Below are 20,464 nucleotides of genomic sequence, written 5' to 3'. Positions count from 1 at the left end.
TGCAAAAGCAATTCAATAGAGGAAGAATATTCTTTTCAACAAATGATACCAAAATAATTGGATATCCACATGGGAAACATCAATGTCAACCCATATTTTGCATCTTATGCAAAAATTAACTCAAAATGGATTATAGACCTAAATACAAAACATAAAATAATTTTTTTAGAAGGAAACACAGGTTGGGGGTCACTTGCTGACCTTAACTTAGGTAGAGATTTCCCATATGCAAGACCAAAACTACTATATATAAAAGAAAAGTGATAAATTGGATAAAATCAAAATTAAGAAATTGTGCTCTTCAGAAGTCCTTAAAAATGAAAAGACAGACTGGGAAAATATTTGCAAATCACATGATGTGTGATAAAGCATTTGTATCCAAAATACATAAGGAACTTTCAAACTCAGTAAGAAAATAAGCAACCCACTTTTCTAAAAAATAAGTAAAAGATTTGGACAGCTGTTTTGTCAAAGAATAATACATTCAAGTGGCACACAAGTATATAGAGATGCCCAACATTATTATTATTGGGGAAATGTGAATAAAAATGTCAATGAGATACCACATTATACAACTCTTAGAATGGCTAAAATCAGGAATTTTTTTTTTTTAACAATATTAAGTGCTCTCAAGAATAGGACCTAACAATAACTCTCACACATTGCTAGTGTGAATTAAACTTGCAGCCACTCTGGAAACCAGTTTGATAGTTTCCTATAAAGTTAAATGCATACCTACCTGACCCAGCAATCCCACTTCTAAGTGTTAACCCAAGTGAAATGAAACTTACACGTTCCCACCAAAAATTTTACATCAGTGACTTTATTCATAACCACCAAAAACTGGGAAAAAACTCAAATATACCTCAACTGTGAAGTGTTCCGTAAGCAAATATGGTACATCCATCTAACAAAAGACTAATAATAATAAAACAATATATGTAACAGTATAGTTGAGTCTCAGATACATCACGCTAAACGAGAGAAGCCAGAAGCTAGAAGTTGACTAGGACATGATTCTATTTACACAATCTTCTTTTTTTTTTTTTTATTTATTTTTATTAGTTGGAGGCTAATTACTTCACAACATTGCAGTGGGTTTTGTCATACATTGACATGAATCAGCCATGGAGTTAGATGTATTCCCCATCCCGATCCCCCCTCCCACCTCCCTCTCCACCCGAAATCTTCTTGTAAAGGAAAAACCCAGAGGGACAGAAAAAAGACCAGGGGTTGCCAGAAGCTTGACTTTATAACCAGACACCTAGCTGGTCGGATAACGACTCAGAACCTAGCTGGAGAATAGCAACACCTTCAGATGAGCGTTGGGAATGAATAAAGAAATGTCTTTCGGGTGGTATGAAAATCGTTTACTGCTCCCCCTCCCCCATGCGCCCCATAATTCCACGATCCGGAAAGAAGGCCTTAAATTGGGGGGCAAGGAGGGGATATGAACACTGGTCAAAATGAATGGCTCTTCCTCCCACAGTATCTAGCATGGCTTGGGAAAGTCTCACCTTCATTTCCCCCCCAGTTTATCGGTTTTGAAATGGGGCTTTACTCCCTGCGGAGGAAGGCCGGCTCTCCACCCTTGCCTATCCGGTGCGGACCTCGCAGCGCTTGGGGTCCGCGGTGCGCCGCTCCGGGGCTGGGCGCGGCCGTCCCGAGCGCCCACCGTGAGTGTGGTAGCCCGGGGCTGTGACAACGGACCCGAGCCGGGCGCTGCAGCACGGGGACCCGCGGGGAGGCGTGCGCGGGGCAGGCGGCCGCCGACCGGCCGGCGGGTCTGACGCGCCGCCGCGCTCGCAGTCTCGCTCCGGCTCCAGAGTGCGCGCCGCTGCTTCCCGCGCCTCGGAAGCGTTGCGTTGCGTTGCGGGCCGCGCCGCTGCCGCCACCGGATGGCGAAGCTGCGGGATTGCCTGCCCCGCCTGATGGTCACGATCCGCTCCCTGCTCTTCTGGTGCCTGATCTACTTCTACTGCGGGCTCTGCGCCTCCATCTACCTGCTCAAACTTTTGTGGAGCATCGGCAAGGGACCCACGCAGACCTTCCGGCGGGTCGCCCGGGAACACCCGCCCGCGTGCTTGAACGACCCCTCTCTGGGTACCCACTGCTACGTGAGGATCAAGGTGAAGGCGGGCGCGGGCCCGGCGTTATCGCGAGGGAACGTGACGGCCGTGACAGCAGAGGCCGCCGGGCTGATCGCATGACGCCCAGCCCAGCGGCCCCTAGTGTTCTCGGGGCTAGCAGGGCGCGCTGCAGGGACCGAGAAGATGCTAGAGGGGCGAGGTGCCCCGGGAGAGGTCAGGGGGTTGTGTGTGTCGTCATGGTCCTTGCGTGTGTGTGAGAGAGTCTAATAATCTGGGTCCTGTTACTGTCCCCTACTTCTCCACCGCAACAGCCTTCTCCAACTGTAAGGGGAAGCGGTCGTCTGTCACCTTTTTGCCCTTTAGAGCTCAGATAAGCTGTAGGGAATTGTTTCTGGTGACGCCCTACTGTCTCAGGAGATGGTCCTTGCCCACATTTTCGCGATTGGAACAGTAAATAGAATAAGTCATTGCAAATCAGGAGTTTATTCAGATCAGCAGAATGGAGCATTCACAGATGACCTAAGCAACATCAAACAATAAATAAATGGTGCATGTTTGTGGAGGAGGAAGCAGTGCTATGATGCCAGAGACCGAAGGAATGGCACAAAAAGTAAATGTCAGCTCTTCATGCAGACTTTTTAATTGTCCATGCTTGTCCCAAGCTTTCTTACAGCCCACGATTATTCTATTTCCTGAGGCTCCAGTTGGTGAAGGGAGATGGCTTTTTGTGATGCACCCTACAAATCTGACTCACAGGCCTTTCAAAAATAGCCTCCATGAAGGAATATTTTTGTCACCAGGTCTGGGGTTCCTGTTAGGAGCTAGATTGCCCTGCAGCTGGAGTTCAGAGGGGCATGTCCTTTTTACCCTGCAGTTGACATGAGAATTAAATGAGTTAATATTTGCGAAAAACAAAAAAGCTAAAACCAAAAATCTTGTAACAGTGCCTGGTACATAGTAAAATGAGATGAAATATTTATTCACTAAATCCAATCAAGTTCCTACAGCCTTTCATCTTCTGAGACTCACTACCAATAAAAGAAGTTACTGAACTTCCAGGAAGGCATTCTGCAGTAGAGGGTAGAAGTCAGAGTTGTTATGTTCATCCTCCCTGAGGGGGAAAATCAGTCTAAGAATCATTCGGAATTCATCACAATGACTCTGTTCTGACTCTGGCCACTTAAAGAGTTTCCCCAGAGACCTAGAACCAAGGAATAGAAAGAGCATTGTCCTGGGCAGTAGGACAAGATGGAGGTTCTAGCCACAGTCTTGCTCTCAACCATCTTAATGACCTATAGTAACATCTTTGGACTTTAGTTTCTAACTCTGCAAAAATGATAGGGTTGAACTAGATGAGCTTTAAGATTTTTTTCACATCTGGAAACCCAATTACTTGGGCTATCTGATGTAAAACCTGGTCAGTCTCTGGGTTTTGTTTTTACCTCACTTCCTTCTGAGTTTTTTTGTTTCTTTCTTGCTCCACCTTCCTTTCTTCTATTTGCTTTGTGTTTGCTTTATATTTGCTTTATATTTCTGTGATTTTTCTCATTTCTATGATTTTTGTTTCCCTTGGGCAATCTTGTCTCCCATATGCAGAGCAAAGGTTTGAGCACCCAGAGCATTCGGCTGTTAGACATACACTGACGTGACGTGAGGAGCAGGCAGCCAGGGGAACTGTGCATGCAGCTCTCAACTGAAAATAATGTGGGAGGGAGAGAACTAAAAATAAGGAAAGGAGGTGTGAATTATATAACTGATGGCACAGCTCTGATGGCAAGCTGAGAAAAGTATATGACTAGGAGGTAAATAATGGCAGGAATATAAATGCAGATCACAATTACTTACTTGTCCTGCAGAATTTGAGTGAGAGGAAGTGTGACACATCAGTAAGAAAATTATAACTGTTTCAGAAGCTCATAATATAGATAAATTGACCTTGTAAGTAGAAGGGAATGTCAACAAAAGCGAATCTGTTAATTTACCCTGCTGATAAACAATGGTTATTTTTTCTTTCTGAAAATTAATGATAGTTATTTTATCTCTTGATATTAAAAATAATGCAAGTGAAATTTTTCAATGGAATGGAAATGCTAATTGTACTTTTACAGTCAACACAAAGCGTCACTGAAATCTTATGCACTCTATTTCTTACTGCAGGATTCGGGGTTAAGATTTCATTATGTTGCTGCTGGAGAAAGAGGCAAACCACTTATGCTGCTGCTTCATGGATTTCCAGAATTCTGGTAAACTTAACAGTAACTGTTTCTTTTGCACTAAAGATTTGGCTTACCATAGTGTCATTTTCTTGTAGTGATTTTTAATAGACCCCATGCTATGATCAAGTGCTGGCCTAGAGTTATTACTCCTAAGTGTTCCTCAATCACAAGAATGATATTCCTTCTGTTTTAAAGAAATGTGCATATTATTATCCTAAATTTATTTATTTTTGAGAATTAAAACAAGTATCATGTAGTGTTTCAAATTTTTGAAATAGTCAATTGAAAGACAGTTTTTAACTTTTTATTTTATACTGTAATATAGCCAGTTAACAATGTTGTGATAGCTTCAGGTGGACAGCAGAGACTCAACTATACATACACATGCATCCATTCTCGCCCAAACTCCTCTCCCATCCAGGCTGCCACATAACATTGAGCAGAGTTCCCTGTGCTATACAGTAGGACTTTGTTAGTTATCTATTTTAAATATAGCAGTGTGGCTCAATGTTATGTGGCAGCCTGGATAGGAGGGGAATTTAGGGAAGAATGAATACATGTATATGTATGACTGAGTCCCTTCATTTTTCAGCTGCAACTATCACAATATGGTTAAAGACTAAATTAGTACAGCAGTGTGTACATATCGATCCCAAACTCCCTGACTATCCCTTCTCCCTATTTTCCCCCCTTGGCAATCATAAACCAGTTTTTATAGTACCTACTGATGGACATGAGTTTGAACCAGCTCCAGGAGATAGTGATGGATAGGGAAGCTTGGCATACTGCAGTCCATGGGGTTGCAAAGAGTCGGATACGACTGAGCGACTGAACTGAACTGTGGACAAAATGCAACACTGGGTGGTAAAGGAGATTCGAAAGAAACCAAAGAATTAGAGTGCCTGGCAGCCTTTGGTAAGGCTTGGCTGAGGGGAAGGCAGGAGGAGAAGAGGGCTCATGGAAACTGAGAAAGGACTCTTTCCTATGCACATAGTAACAGGCTCAGATGAATTCAGGACAAATTAAGGATCAGAATATTTCATGTGGAGAAGAAAACCTATAGCCAAAAATACACATTTGCTAGTTACCTACGGGAAAATACTCTGTTCCCCTTTGGACCCCACAGAACCAAATAAGTACAGATGAAACAACACATGATGAAACTTTTAAAAAATGAATATCTTTTAAAAGATGGTACATATTAAGGTGGTAAAAAGAAAATCAGATTTTTGCTAGCTCAGGGTTATAATCTTGAAATGGAAAAATGGACCTGAAAATTATATTCTCTAAACTGACTTAAATGTAGAATGTGTGGTATGTTTTTAAAGTTCTAGGACAATGCCCTGTCCCCAAATTTCTCCTTTACTTTTGCTCTTAACACCTAGAATTCCACATTACATACTCCTCACTTCCTTTAGAATTTTAAAGATTTTGTGTCATCCAAATTCCTAATTTAAAATGCATCTAGCTCTGAAAGAGTATTTAGTTAATACTTTTAGAGTAAAAGGGCCTTTATTAATAAATGCTTTGAGATTGCTAGTGCACTAGGAAGTGTTAGGCATTGAAGAAGAGAATGGAGGGGGGCAAAACCCCATCTAGCTCATCATTTTTCTAGAGCAAAAAAGTCTATGACATGCATGCATGCTAAGTCACTTCAGTCGTGTCTGACTGTTTGCAACCTCATGGATGGTAGCCCGCCAGGCTCCTCTGTCCATGGGATTCTCTAGGCAGGAATACTGGAGTGGGTTGCCCTGCCCTTCTCCAGGGGATCTTCCCGACTCAGAGATAGAACCTTTGTCTCTTACATCTCCTGCATTGGCGGACAGGTTCTTTACCACTGGCACCACCTGGGAAGACCCAATGACATGACTGGCTTACAAATAAAATGTTAGTCTAAAGTATTCATCAAATCTGCATAAAGTAATATGGGCAGTGGATTCTGGCTCAGCCGCTTAGTTGCTGAGACTTCTGTTTGTGTAAGTCATACCCTAAACCGAGACCTCTATGTTGACATTTTGTCTTTCCTTCCAAATTACCACTGTTACTCGTTATGCAATCTAGTCAATTCCATTCATGAGCTCCATTCAGGAAAAAGTCAGTTCAAATCAGAATTTAGGATAACGCTGTTTTGATTAAACCACTTCATATCTCTCTTTCTTAGACTTTCCTTTTTCTGTTCCCAAAAGCCCTTTCTCTTGCACTTTTCCCCTTTTATGCTTGCGTGCTCAATCTCTCAGTCGTGTTCGACTCTTTGCAACCCTGTGGACTGTAGCCCACCAGGCCCCTCTGTCCATGGAGTTCTCCAGTCAGGAATACTGGAGTTTGTTGTCATTTGCTCCTCCAGGGGATCCTCCTAACCCAGAGAGTCTCCGGGGACTCCTACACGGGCAGGCAGATTCTCTATCCCTGAGCAACCTGGGAGGCCCTCCTTTTTTTTTTTAAGAGCCAAAAAGCTTTGGCATTTTGAACCAATTTCAATTTATGTTGCCCATGTAAACATCCCTTTATTAATCAAGTTTTGCCTAAATGCACATGAGTTTATAATATTGTAGATCAAGTAGGTCAGATTATTTGATTCAGTGAAAACAAAATAATCATAAACTGGCAATGTGTGTAAAAATGCTTTTTAAACAGAAAATCATTATACAAATATAAGGTATTATTTGCATTTATCATCATTAACTAAGAATAGCTGTTGAGAATTGGTGATGTTTAATATATACTATTAGATGTTATACAGAAACAATAAAATTCTGGGTCTTCTTAAAATATAGAGGAAACATCAAACAATATACAGATCTATGAATCTTTTAGCTAAATTAGTGCCAAATAAGGCTGTCACAGATGATTTTCTCCCCCTCTATCTCCACCTCAATTTGCATTGCTTTTAAAAATATTTTGAGCTGATGCAGGCAGTTTCTGGCAATAACACCAGCTGTAGGGACACACTCGTCATCACTCAAGTGCTGAGGCAAGTAAGGGCTCTTCATGCATGCAGCTGAGCACGGAGCCTGATGACTGTGGCTTTTTCTCCATTGTAAAAGGGAAGAGTATATTCTGCATCTCAAAGAGGCTAGCCTGGTAAACTAGGAGCCCTCCTTGTGTTAAGAATAACTAAGAAAGAAGTTGCTTTTTCTGAAGTATCCTCTGCTGCAGCTTCCCAGGTGACTCAGTGGTAAAGACTCTGCCTGCAATGCAGGAGACTCAGGTTCGATCCCTCGGTGGGGAAGATCCCCTGGAGACAGAAATGGCAACCCACTCCAGTATTCTTGCTTGGGAAATTCCATGGACAGAGGAGCCTGGTGGGCTATAGTCCATGGGTTAGCAAAGAGTCAGACAGGACTGAGCGACTAAACCACAACAAAGCAACTGGGTGGGGGAGGAGGGGGACAGTGTGGATGAAAGTAGCTAGTTTTGTTTATTTATAATATTTTCAGGAGTTACTGATTTTATGTTTCATTTTTGTCTCCAGGGGGTTATTTTGTTTTATTCATGTGAATGACATGCTCATCAGTCTATCACTGGGGTGATTTCTTTTTCAGTTTAATGTGTAAATCAAATATGCTTTATTGATGAACTCTAGGAAGATTACATTTAAAAAGTATTTTGTCATTTATTAAGATAGCAGTTGCAGCCTTTAAATATCCCTAGAAATGTTTAAGATATTGTTTGGCTCCACTCATTGATAATAGAAATACTTGGATTTATTTGGAAGGCAATTTAAATTATTAATAACATAATGACATATGCAGGTATTATATTTACATTAAATGTAAAACGCTATAGGATTGTACACATTATTTTGAGTCAAATTTCTACCTTGACATCTCTACTCAAATGAATTCTAAATGAAGACACAGGTATTTAGGATATTAAAACAATGCACAGAATTGCATGAGTAGAAATTGAATATAAATTTCCCAAGAGGAATCTGGGAACTTTAGTTCAGAGTTGTCTCAAGGTTTGAACTGGGACAGAGTTTTAATGAACAACTGGTATTTCTAGCACTAACATAATTCAGTGCTTTTGTTTTTCCATCATTTCACTCAGTCAACAAATCTTTATTGAGCACCTTCACATCTGCCAGGCAATTCAAGGAGCTCACAGTCAAGTGGAAATGCCAGGCACCCACAGATTAGTATAAAGCACATGCCCAGTACACTGAAGAGTGTGCAGACAAATGGAAGAATATGGAAGGGGCCACCCAACCCACCTGTGAAGGAGGGAACCTGGGACGTCTCCTAGAAGAGAAGATGCCCAGCAGGAGGAGTTCAGTGATGGGTGAAGGACAGGGGTTGTGGGGAGTAGGGAAACGCTGAGGAGGGATGATGTTTCAGAAAAAGGAAATTGTGTAAACAAAGTCATAAAAACAAGACCCATGTTTATTCACCGCAAGCAGAGAAGTGCTGCCGGGGCAGCATAGCATGGGTTCTCAGGCCAGACCACCTGGGTTTGGATCCTGGCTCTGCTATTTGCTAACTCTGTGACTTTCAGCACATCCACAAACTAATCTGTACCTTGGTTTCTTCATCTGTAAAATAGGGATTATAATAGTACTTACTTTATACTACTATTTTGAAGATCAACATCACTGTATGTGAAGCACTTAGAATTGTGCCTGGGCATGTAATAAGACAGATATATATGTTAGCCCTTTTTTATTATATAGCAAATGATAGAGGGTATAAGGTAGTCAAGCTGGAAGATTAGGAAGGTCAAATCTTAGAGGTTTTATCTGCCAAAATAACCTGCTTGGGCTTCATGTTGTGAGTAACAGAGTGTCAAGAAAGAGTTTGTGTTTTTATTACATCACTCTGGTTTTATAGAAGATAGAGCCAAGGGGAATGAAACAGACACAATTAGACCAATCGATGGCTGCTGCATAAATGGATGCCTGAATGAAGGTAATGATATCAGGGATGGATAGGAAAAGTGATTAAGTAAATATTAATATTTAAGAGGTTAAATTTACCGAACTTTATTGATTGGATATGAAGGATTATAAAGAAGAATTAGGCTTCAGTTACAAAGACATAAAAGAAATCAATTCAAAATATTAAGTAAGGCTATGAGAAAATAGGTGCATGGGTGGTTCAGTGGTAGAATTCTCGCCAGCCACATGGGAGGCCCAGGTTCGATTCCCGGCCCATGCAGCCAGAGCGTCCCCTTTTAGGGCTTCTCTGGTGGCTCAGAGAGTACAGAATTGGCTTGCAATGCAGGAGACTGGGAGTACAAACTCTTGGAGATGGTAAGGGACAGGGAAGCCTGGCGTGCCGCAGTCCATGGGGTCACAAAAGCATCAGACAAGACTGAGCAACTGAACAACAACTACTTGAAAAGTTAAAATCACATGTGTTGACAGATGAGTATCTTTTAAGGAATCAAATTGCTTCTTTTGTTTATTACAACCCAGAGAGAAGATTATCAAGATTGTTAAGAAAGACACTTTTGTTAAAGTTTTCAAATCCATGTTCATTGGCAGTGCTTTTGCAGATTTTCACAAATCATAGATATCCTAGTAATAGACCAAAGACTCTATCCATTCATAAATGTGATTGTGTGTCTGACACCTTTCCTGGTAATCTAGCTGTTGATGTAAAGTGGTCGATTTTTTTCTTTCTTCTCATTGCTTTGTGTTATTTTACATTGCAGTCTCCCTTCACTATTGGTTTATAATCTCAGATCACTCTGTTCACGTTCCTATTGTGCTCCAAAAATCTTTCCAGACAATGATCTACCATTTGGCTTTGTCAGATTATTTTATACTGTGTTTCCATGAACAGATGTGCATGCAGATGCTTTTAATGCATATTTTGAGTTCTGTAACACAGAGAGTCACTTTGAAAAATCCGAGTCTCTTTCTGTTTGTTATCCATAATGATTTTGCTCCTTAGACGAAGGAACTCTCATGGAGTTCTGTATTTCAGTTAATTCTGCAGTTTCATTATCAAGCACAGGGGGAACACCTGATCTAGCAAACTTCCAGGGCCTGGCTGTCACTGTGGCCGTTCTAACTGATCAATGCCTGGGCCATTTTGGTTGTTAAATGTTTTTAACCACACACCTGCTTGTCTTTATAGTTCAGGATCTCATCCTCAGAAGAATTTTGTTTTCGCAAGCAGAGGTTTATCTTTTTTCTCTCCTTTAAATTTTATTTATTTATTTATTTTCAGCTGCACTGTGTCTTCATTGCCACGTGTAGGCTTTCTATAGTTGCTGTGAATGGGGGCTGCTCTCTAGTTGTGGTGTTGGGGCCTCTCATTGTGGTGGCTTCTCTTGTTGTGGAACACAGGCTTTGTTGCCCCTCAGCATGTGGAATCTCCCCACACCAAGGATTGAACCTGTGTCTCTGGCACTGACAGGCAGATTTTTTTTAAATATACATTTATTTATTTTAATTGGAGGCTAATTACTTTACAATATTGTAGTGGTTTTGCCATACATTGACATGAATCCACCACGGGTGTACATGTGTTCCCCATCCTGAACTCCCCTCCCATCTGCCTCCCCATCCCATCCCTCAGGGTCATCCCAGTGCACCAGTCCCGAGCACCCTTTCTCATTTACCACTAGCTCTCCATGGATGTCTCAGAGATTTATCTTAAGTAGTTGTTTTATTGGATTCTTTCCATTATCATCTTTTTAAAAATCAGCAGACTTTTTCATCCATGAGTAACTGTTGTTAGGAATGAAAACACTGAGTACTATTTGACATGTAGCAAGCTGAGTAAAATCCCCCTTCTAGGAAAATATATTTTCATCTTGCAAGTTTTTTGAAAGAATCAAGTAGTACAATATACAGAAGCACTTATAGGCACAGACTAAGTGATAGAGGTAAGCATTATTTAAGCAAAGCTTAGAAAATTGACTTCTTAGGTACATTTCTTAAGGTTTTAGTATCTGGTATTTTGTAGTTTCAGTAAATCCTGGCCGTTTTGTTACATTCCCACTGAAGCTGGTAAAAAAAAAAGTCAATTTTAATAATGTGAGTGCTTTCTTTTCAAACAGGTTTTTTCTTTCCTGCCCACACATGGCTACATAACCTTTCTCAAAAATGAGAAGTTACTTACAGTTTTCCACTTAGACAATCTGTAATGGTATTCTTTATATTCGTTACTGTGGTATTTTTAACATATCTTATTTTCTGCAGGTATTCTTGGCGTCACCAACTAAGGGAATTTAAAAGTGAATATAGAGTTGTAGCACTGGATTTGAGAGGCTATGGAGAAACAGATGCTCCTGTTCATCGAGAGAATTATAAATTGGACTGTCTAATTACAGATGTAAAGGATATTTTAGACTCTTTAGGTAGGTTTTAAAAAATAGTATTAATTCTTTTTAATGGACTAACATTCAACAAATTGTGAATTGATAACCTCATTTCTTGGGAGGCTGCTTTCCATTTACCTGAGCTGTTATCTGGATCCTGTCATTTGGTGTATACAACTCAAAATATCTGTAGAAGAAATTTAAAATAATACATCCAGAATAACTATTCAGTTACCAGCCAAGAGTGACTCTCAAAATTTGTTTTTAAAAATTGACTTAATGTATACTATTTATTATTTTCAGAACTAATTATTAGAAATTTGATTCTTGTTCTCAGAAAGTTTATTTCTTCAGAACCCACACTTAAATATTCATTTAAACATATTGTTAGATGCAGAAACACTTGCATTATTTTTTATTGATCAGTTAGTGCCACAATAATATTGTGTAACAAACAACCCCAATCTCAGTGACATACAGTCAAAGGCATTCATTCCTATGCTGGATCTGCAGGTCAACCTTAGGCTGAACCCTTCTGGGTCTTAGCCTCAGGCCATAGGTCCAGCTAGGATTGACTTGTCAGTGTGAATTGGGTTGCAGCCCCAGCTAAAGGAGAGAAGCTACCTAGGGGAAGCTCTTCTCGCTGTGATTGAAGTGGCAAGAGGATGAGCCCCATAGCAAAACATATTTCAAGTTTCTGGTCACTGCTCATTGGTCAAAGCAAGTCACATGACTGAGCCCCAAATCAAGTCATACAGCCACCAAGAAACCAAAGCAAATCACACTGCCAAGTCTCACATGAAATGGATAGTAAAGAAACTTCCCTGGTGGTCCAGTGGTTAAGACTCCATGCTTCCATAGGAAGCACAGGTTCTATCCCTGCTTGGAGAACCTAAGATCCTGCATGCCTCAGACCAAAAATGGTGGGAGTGGGGGGGCTTGGTGGTAAAGTATACTACCTCTATGCACTGGGAAAAGGGGAATAAGGAGTAAATATTTTTTAGTAATAATCTAATCCACTACATCCCGTTTGACTAAAACCCAGTGTGTTTACAGAGCCAGTATAGTGAGAAACCCATGAAATCAAAGACCCATTTCTACAAGAGTCTAATGAGAGCATAGATCAGGTCAAGATTTTTAGAGGAGAAAAAATGGATGCAGTCTGGGGGTGTCACTGCAGCATTGTAATTTAGTGTGATTACAATAAAATCAGAGACACTGATTTCCAGCAGCCATATATCATTCATATTTTGTGGTAATTCAGTCAGACTTGGCCTAATTTTGTCATCATGCTATTTTCTAGTGAAATCAATAATGTAATCTTGCTTACGACCTAGATATGTGTAGTGTTTACCATGGTTTTCCAGGTTTATGTAACCAGAGCTGAACTATTTCAGATTTTTTCTTTAAGTATAAATTCACAAGAGAGGTTCTGAATCTTTCGGTCTATAATGGACCTGGGCATCTAAATTTTTGGAAAAAACTACACTAGTAGATTCAGACATACAGATTTTGGAAACACCAAACTCAGTATCTGGAGAAAGTACATAATTATGGTTAATTTTAGAAACATATCTAGTATATATGTGGTAAAGATGCACCCACCTGTTTCTTTTCAATGATGTCAATATTCATTTCTCAATTACAGGGTATAGCAAATGTGTTCTTATTGGCCATGACTGGGGAGGCATGATTGCTTGGTTAATTGCCATCTGTTATCCAGAAATGGTGATGAAGCTTATTGTTATTAACTTCCCTCATCCAAATGTATTTACAGGTGAGTTTAAATTTCCATTAAGACATCTTTGATAGCATGATAATTCACTGTTGTCACTGGCACTTTGGATTAAAAACAGTAAAAGTCAATTAATGTAATATTTTTTTAATTAAGTGATTAAAATATGATATTAGCACAATAGTATCAGTTATCTTGGCTTTAAATGTTCCTGAAGAGGCAAAGGAAGTATAGCTTTATATTTGCTTGCATAATCTTATTTTTTTTATAAGACATTTTACTGCTAACTTGGGGAGAGTTAAAGGAAAAATGCAGTAACATTACTTTGACAGTAAAGAATCTTGACAGCCTAGAAATAAATTTTCCTCTTGCTTGACTGCTTTGAATATCAAGAATGGCAGCATTCTTTAAAGCAGCAGTTCTCAAATTTTTGGTCTCCTATATACTTTTAAAAATTATTGAAGACCGCCACTGAACATTTGTTTATATGAGTTATACCCATATGCATTGACTGTGTTGGAAATTAAAAATGAGAAATTTCTAAATGTTTATGTATTCATTCATTAAAAAATAATTAATCCAGTACATATTAACATGTATAACATTCTACTGAAAACTAACTACATCTTCCAAAACAAAATTTTAGTGAAAAGGGTCATTATTTTACATTTTTGCAAACCTCTTTAATTTTTGGCTTAATAGAAGACAGCTGGATTCTCAGATCTGCTTCTCCATTCAATCTGTTGCAAATGTTTGAATTGAAGTATATGAAGAAATCTGGCCTCACACAGATTTGTAATTGGAAAAGGGAGGAGTATTTTAATAACCTTTTCAAATAAGTGTGGATATTCTCCTTAAATACTACACCAAACTCAAAAATTGGTGATTTCTTAAAGGTTAGTAACAATGTGCAATCTGATGTCATATTAATGAAGTTTTCATATTCTGTCACATTAAAATCCATTGGTCTCTGTAGCCCTTTGAATGGATTTTTTTTACCTATGCATGATTTTGCAGTCATCATGCATTGAAAGATATTGGGTCATTGAGTTATGCAGGTCTTCCATAAATTGACACGTTTCATTATATGATATCAAAGAATCACTTTCATTAATATCACCCCAGTTTCATCAAAAAAATCTTTATAGAAAAGCTGTTAAGCTCACAGTAGCAGACACAAGTTTCCAAAATTCTGATTTTCATTTGAAAGCTTGAACTTGATAATTGACAACAGACACTGTTTTCCCTCAAGTGACAGGCTTGCTTTGTTCATTTTCAGGAGACTATCTGCTAAATACCCAAGTCTGACTGATGACAGTTTGTTAGTCATTCTCTCAAGTAAAAATGAATTTTATTAAAAAGGCAGCTAATTCAGCTTAACAGCTGAAGAATTGCTTTTTCTCTAGATAATCATTGATTTTGGTGTTCAACAGAACTGCCTTAATATATATTTTCTAACTGCATCACAAGACACATACAAAAGGTAGAAATTTAATAAAATTAATAATTTTTGCTGTTTCATCAAACACATTCAGAAGTGAAACTGCCACTTCATTTTATGTATTTATTCACAGCAAGTGTGTGGTGTGAGGACTACGATGTATTATAAGCAGCGTGGTGTTGTTTAGTGCCACAGCTCTGATCTGTGCTCAGGCAACAACAGCTTTGTCTACTATTGCCTTTGTACCTTATGTGCAAATGTCAACAAAATGAGAAAAACTAATAGTACTGTACTGAAATGGTTTGACCACCCGGATCTTTTGAAAGGGTCTTGAGGATCCCCACAGGTCCACATGGGATATGTTTCAGAACCTCTGCTATAAAGAGAACTTTATAGAGAACTTTAAAGAGAACTTTAATCATTAAAAGAATGATCTAAAACAAGCAAGCAAACAAAAACAAAACAACAACCACCTGTGAAAATGGCTAGGCACATTTTTATTTGGTTTTGACGTAAGTTATAATTTTGTCCTCTTTAACTATTCTTGTCAAATTTTCTGAGATTCAGTACTGTTACAATCTGCAGTAGTCCCCCAAGGAAAAAAAATTATAATAACATAGATTTATTTTTTCTTCAAAATTGGAGAAAGTGAAGGAGAAAGGGAACATGATTACATAAATATTGTATAAATATGTATAAAAGTTAAATTTTAGATACATATCCAATTATCCTATCTTGGTTAAGGTAAATAGTGTGACTGCTTAGGAGTCAAATATCAAACTGAGGTTCATCATATTTCTCTCAGTTGCATTAGGCAATAGAAATTGTGCTACATGCTTGTTCAATTGATCAGGACCCTAGAGTAAATGTTATTTTGGTGATACTGCTTGCTATACGGGAGCTTCCTAGGTGGCACTAATGGTAAAGAACCACCTGCCAATACAGGAAACATGAGAGATGTGGGTTTGATCCCTGGGTCGGGAAGATCCTCTGAAGGAGGGATGGCAACCAACTCCAGTATTCTTGGAGAATCCCATGGACAGAGGAGCCTGGCAGGCTACAGTCTATTGGGTCGCAAAGAGTCAGACATGACTAAAGCAACACATGCACTGCTGTTGTCCATACTGGAATTGATCATTTTGGTAAGAAAATACTTGAATATTTCTGGAACCATTAATAATAGGTTCAACCCTGGTCAGGTCAATATGAGGTCTTCAAGTAATAGGAATATATTTTCCCCTTCATGGTATTGATATCCCTTAATGCAGGGCTAAACATATCTTACTGAATGATGACTTTACAAAAAGTATAAGCATAACAGTGCTCTACTTATCTGAGAAATAAAATTTTAAAAACTCCAACCATGTTGAGTACAGTTACAATATTAGAAATGAGGGGAAAAAAGTCACCTCTATAGTGAGGAAAATTTAGTACACAATACACAAGTATGCACATTTAATATGTGTGTGTGTTAGTCACTCAGTCATGTCCAACTCTTTGCGACCTCGTGGACTGTATCCTACCAGGTTCTTCTGTTCGTGGAATTCTCCAGGCAAGAACACTGGAGTGGTTGCCATTTCCTTCTCCAATATTTAATATGTATGATCACATTATTCCCTAGTTTTAAAACTTCAGTGTCTTCCCAAAGCACTTAAATCCATTATCATTCTGGCCTTGCCTAACTGGGCTTCTGCTTTTCTTTCTAACTCATCTCATACCATCTCCTCTCCTCATTCACTACACACCAGCCACCTGGCCTTCTTTCTGCTGCTTTAATGTGCCAAGCACAGGGCCTACTTTCTGTTCCTTGACATTCTTCCTGCATCCCCAGAGAAGCCTATTTCACCAGCTTTACTAAATAGTTCCTCTTCCACACCAGCCAACCATTGCTTTCAATCAGATTACCATGTTTAATTTTCTTTATGGTATTTTTGCTAACTAAAATGATCTTTTAAGTATTCATTACTTATTTATTATGTAAGTTCCTGGTGAATGGGAATCTCTTTTCTCTTGTTCACACTAAATCCCCTCACACATAGTAGATATTCAAAAATTCATTAAATGAATGCATTTTCTAGATACATGAATGAATTTAAAGGAAATGCTTTAGTTTCTGTTGAGGCCAAATGAATTTAAATCAACCTGCCAGGAAAATTTTTTCAACAATAGACAATTACTTCCCCATGTATCCTTAGGAAAAGTGTTAAGTCACTGATAATAACCTTGGAGAAAAGGTACTGTTGTTTGAGTTTTCTTATTCCTTTTGAGTTCATACTTCACGAAATGAAACTTTATTTTTATGCAAAGTGCTATAAATATTTAAAATACCAAAAATATCCAAAATAAAATATAAGAACATAGAAATTGTTCCAAAGAGAAATATACGGAAGCCTTATTTGAATACTTTTATGGGATCATCTCAAAGGTGAAATTGTCTTAAAAAGAAGTTACTTCAATAGTTAATTCATATCACTTGGATAAGGTCTAACATGGCATTTTAATTTCAGAATATATTTTACGACACCCGGCTCAGCTGTTCAAATCCAGCTATTATTACTTCTTCCAGATACCATGGTTCCCAGAATTTATGTTCTCCATAAATGATTTCAAAGTAAGTCAAATATGGTGATGGATGTTAACCAGACTTATTGTCTGTGAGCTTATTGTTTATGATTATTTTGAAGTATATACAAATATTGAATCATTATGTTGTGCACTTGAAACTAACATAATATGATATGTTAATTATACCTCAATTAAAGTAAGAAAAGACTGGTGCCCAAGAGGATAACAAATTAGGAAGTTAAGAATAAAACAAAGATAGACTAAAGTACTGGAAACAAATAAAAAAAAAACCCTAACAAAACTGGTCCTCCTTATGTTGCTCTGATTTTAAATTATCATTTATTGTATATCTGTTATGTGTTATGCACTGTCTTAGGCATCTCCTCCTATGCCAAAAAAAAGAGGTAAGTCAAACAAATGTACTGTATTAATGTAATATAATGTAGTAATGTATTATTATTAATGAAAAACATTTTAAATTAAAATCCATCTTTAAGAAGAAAAACAGACAAATGCTAAAACTTGATAAATGTTTGTAAGGTTTCATTTATAGGCATGCACATTTATTTTTACAGTCTGTTTGTATGGTTGAATGCCTGGCTGTTAATTCAAATTTTTGTGAGAGCCTGTGTCCCTAAAGGCATACCTCTTTCTAGAGAACATTCCATGCAGAGATAAATGAATATGAATGCCAGATGAGAGAGTGTGACAATAGTAGAAGCGGAAGCCCTTGGGAGTAATGAAAACCCCAAGACAAAGTTAAACCTGCAGGTATTGGTGTACCATCTACAGTGACACCAAGAGTCTTGTGTAGTATCTATTTCTTCAATTAATTGGTTGCTTCTTATTTGTCCAACATGGTGTTAAGTATTTAGGGAGGTTAAAAAAGACATAGTATTTTTTACTTGGAAATGATTCTGCATATACTTCTGACAATGAGGACTTTAAAAGAAAACATAACTCTATGCCATTTTCAAACCTAAGAAAATGAACAACTTCTTAATATCATTTAATGCCCTTCAGATTCTCTTAACTGTCTCAACTGTCTTTATACACTTTATTTGTTTGAATCAGGAACCAAATAAGGACTGAACATTGTATTTGGTTGTTAAGGCTTTTAAAATCATTTAACAGTTCTTTTCTTTTTACCACCACTTTTTTTTTTATGAAGAAATTTGTTCATATGTCCTGAGGAATGGTTCATATTCTGGATTTGACTGACTCCTTCATCATGGTATTATTTAACTAGTTCTGCTAACCCTTGTCTTTCCTACTTCATAGGTGCTACTGCTCTAGAGGCTTGATGGTTTAATTTGACAAGAATTATTTTATAGGTAGTACTGTATATTTCCTAATGCATTATGTCAAAGAAGCACAAAATGTCTAGTTGTTCCAGTTTTAGTAATACTAATACTCACCAGTGAGCTTACAAATTGTCAGGCTATCCAAATTGCCTAACAACATTTCACCAAATAATTCTAGCAGACCTTGAATATCACTGCCTAGGTTCATTTAGAAAATAGTGATTTTCTAGTTCTATTATTCTTTCTGCTTTTATTAACTAGAATTCTTCTATAAAGAAGAGTTTTCCACATCCGTATTTGGTTATTCTGAAATATAGTTCCCACAAGAATGGCAAGATAAATGCTTCATTATTTCCCTTTATGAACAATGTCCAGAGTAATGAGTTGGTGCCCTGGAAACCCCCAATGATGACCAATGCACGTTTTTTTCATATCATTATGAGTTCATGATTTTTGAAAATCTGTTTGCTATGGATGGCATCACTGACTCGATGGACATGAGTTTGAGCAAGCTCCCAGAGTTGGTGATGGACAGGGAAGCCTGGTGTGCTACAGTCCCTGGGGTCGCAAAAGGTCAGACATAACTGAGCGACTGAACTGAACTGAACTGATGTATCAACTGATCACAGTCTTTGTTCTATGTGATGCCCAGATTATTACAAGCATGAACTCCTCCTTGTTGGCTCCTGTGTCCCCGTGACACAAGAGCCCTTTAGTCAGGAGTAGCTTGCTTCCTTGATCTCCTAAGTTCATTATTTATGTCCTGTTCCAGATCTGGAATCAGTCATTTATTGAAGGAACTCTGGCTCCTATTAGCAGGATATAGTATTTAGAGACCATGATTTAAGTGATAATTGTTACTGAGTTTTCATTGCTTCTAGATCTTTCCAGTGGATGGGATTTGGACATACATATTTTTTAGACAGAAAAAAAATTATGAGTTCTTATCCACATTTCCAAAGCAAATTTAAGACTACAGGATTTTTACATAACTTCTGTGATGTTATATGAAACATATATATGGTTTTAAGTTAAAAGTCTAATAAAACAACATACATTCAGAAGAGTCTTATCTCTGTTTCTCTATCTCCATCCTATTTCTTCTTTCTCCCATAGAAAACCATTTTGGCTAGTTTTGTTTCATCTTTTTATTGTTTCTATTAAAAACATAAGCAAATGTGCATATATTTGTTTTCTCCTTTTTTCACAAAAGATAACATACTATTAATATAAACACTATTTTCCACCCTTGCTTTGTTTTGCCACTTAACAATATATCCTGCAGGTGACTCCATCATCAGCATAGAGAATGTCTCCATCTTTTCTTAGAGTGCTAAGAACACTAATATGCCATTGTGTGGCTATGCCATAGTTTATTCAACCACCGCTACCCCACCCACTGATAAACATTTGTTTCCATTCTTTTTCTGTCACAAATAATGTTGCAACGAATCACCTCCTGCACATGTCATTTAATATTTTTGCAAGCATGTTTTGGGGTTGAGGGTCTAATTTTAAACAAGAATCCCAAATAGCCAGTGGGAATCTGCTATATGGGAATCTCCTTGTATGACTCAGGGAACTCAAACCAGTGCTCTGTGACAAACTAGGACAGTGGGATGAGGTGGGACGTGGGGGGGAGGTTCAAGAGGTAGCAGACATATGTATACCTGCGGCTGATTCATGTTTTTATATGGCGGAAACCAACACACTGTTATAAAGCAATTATTCTCCAATTAAAAATAATTATTTTAAAAAAGAATCCCAATAATTCTGATTCAGCTAGTTAAGAGACACAATTTGAGAAATGCCGGTATAGAGATTTCAGATTGTAGGGGGGACCC

The 20,464-nt window shown here is 38.2% G+C and overlaps 1 protein-coding gene across 2 annotated transcripts in view; it reads left to right on the top strand.

Annotated features, from left to right (window-relative positions):
• The first annotated feature begins 1,207 nt into the window (after window positions 1-1,207).
• The window catches only part of EPHX4 (epoxide hydrolase 4), a 33,200-nt gene continuing 13,943 nt past the window's right edge, over window positions 1,208-20,464 (top strand). For both annotated transcript variants that reach the window (XM_043460672.1, XM_043460673.1), the window contains exons 1-5: window positions 1,208-2,129; window positions 4,248-4,333; window positions 11,457-11,614; window positions 13,224-13,352; window positions 17,259-17,362. In XM_043460672.1, the coding sequence (XP_043316607.1) occupies window positions 1,899-2,129; window positions 4,248-4,333; window positions 11,457-11,614; window positions 13,224-13,352; window positions 17,259-17,362 (708 nt within the window). In that variant the 5' untranslated portion in view covers window positions 1,208-1,898. The remainder of the gene's footprint in view (window positions 2,130-4,247; window positions 4,334-11,456; window positions 11,615-13,223; window positions 13,353-17,258; window positions 17,363-20,464) is intronic.

This window comes from Cervus canadensis, chromosome 2, assembly GCF_019320065.1.
Source record: "Cervus canadensis isolate Bull #8, Minnesota chromosome 2, ASM1932006v1, whole genome shotgun sequence".
NCBI classification, from domain to species: domain Eukaryota; kingdom Metazoa; phylum Chordata; class Mammalia; order Artiodactyla; family Cervidae; genus Cervus; species Cervus canadensis.
The sequence above is the reverse complement of the archived record's forward strand: the minus strand, read 5'-3'. Positions and strand labels throughout refer to the sequence as shown.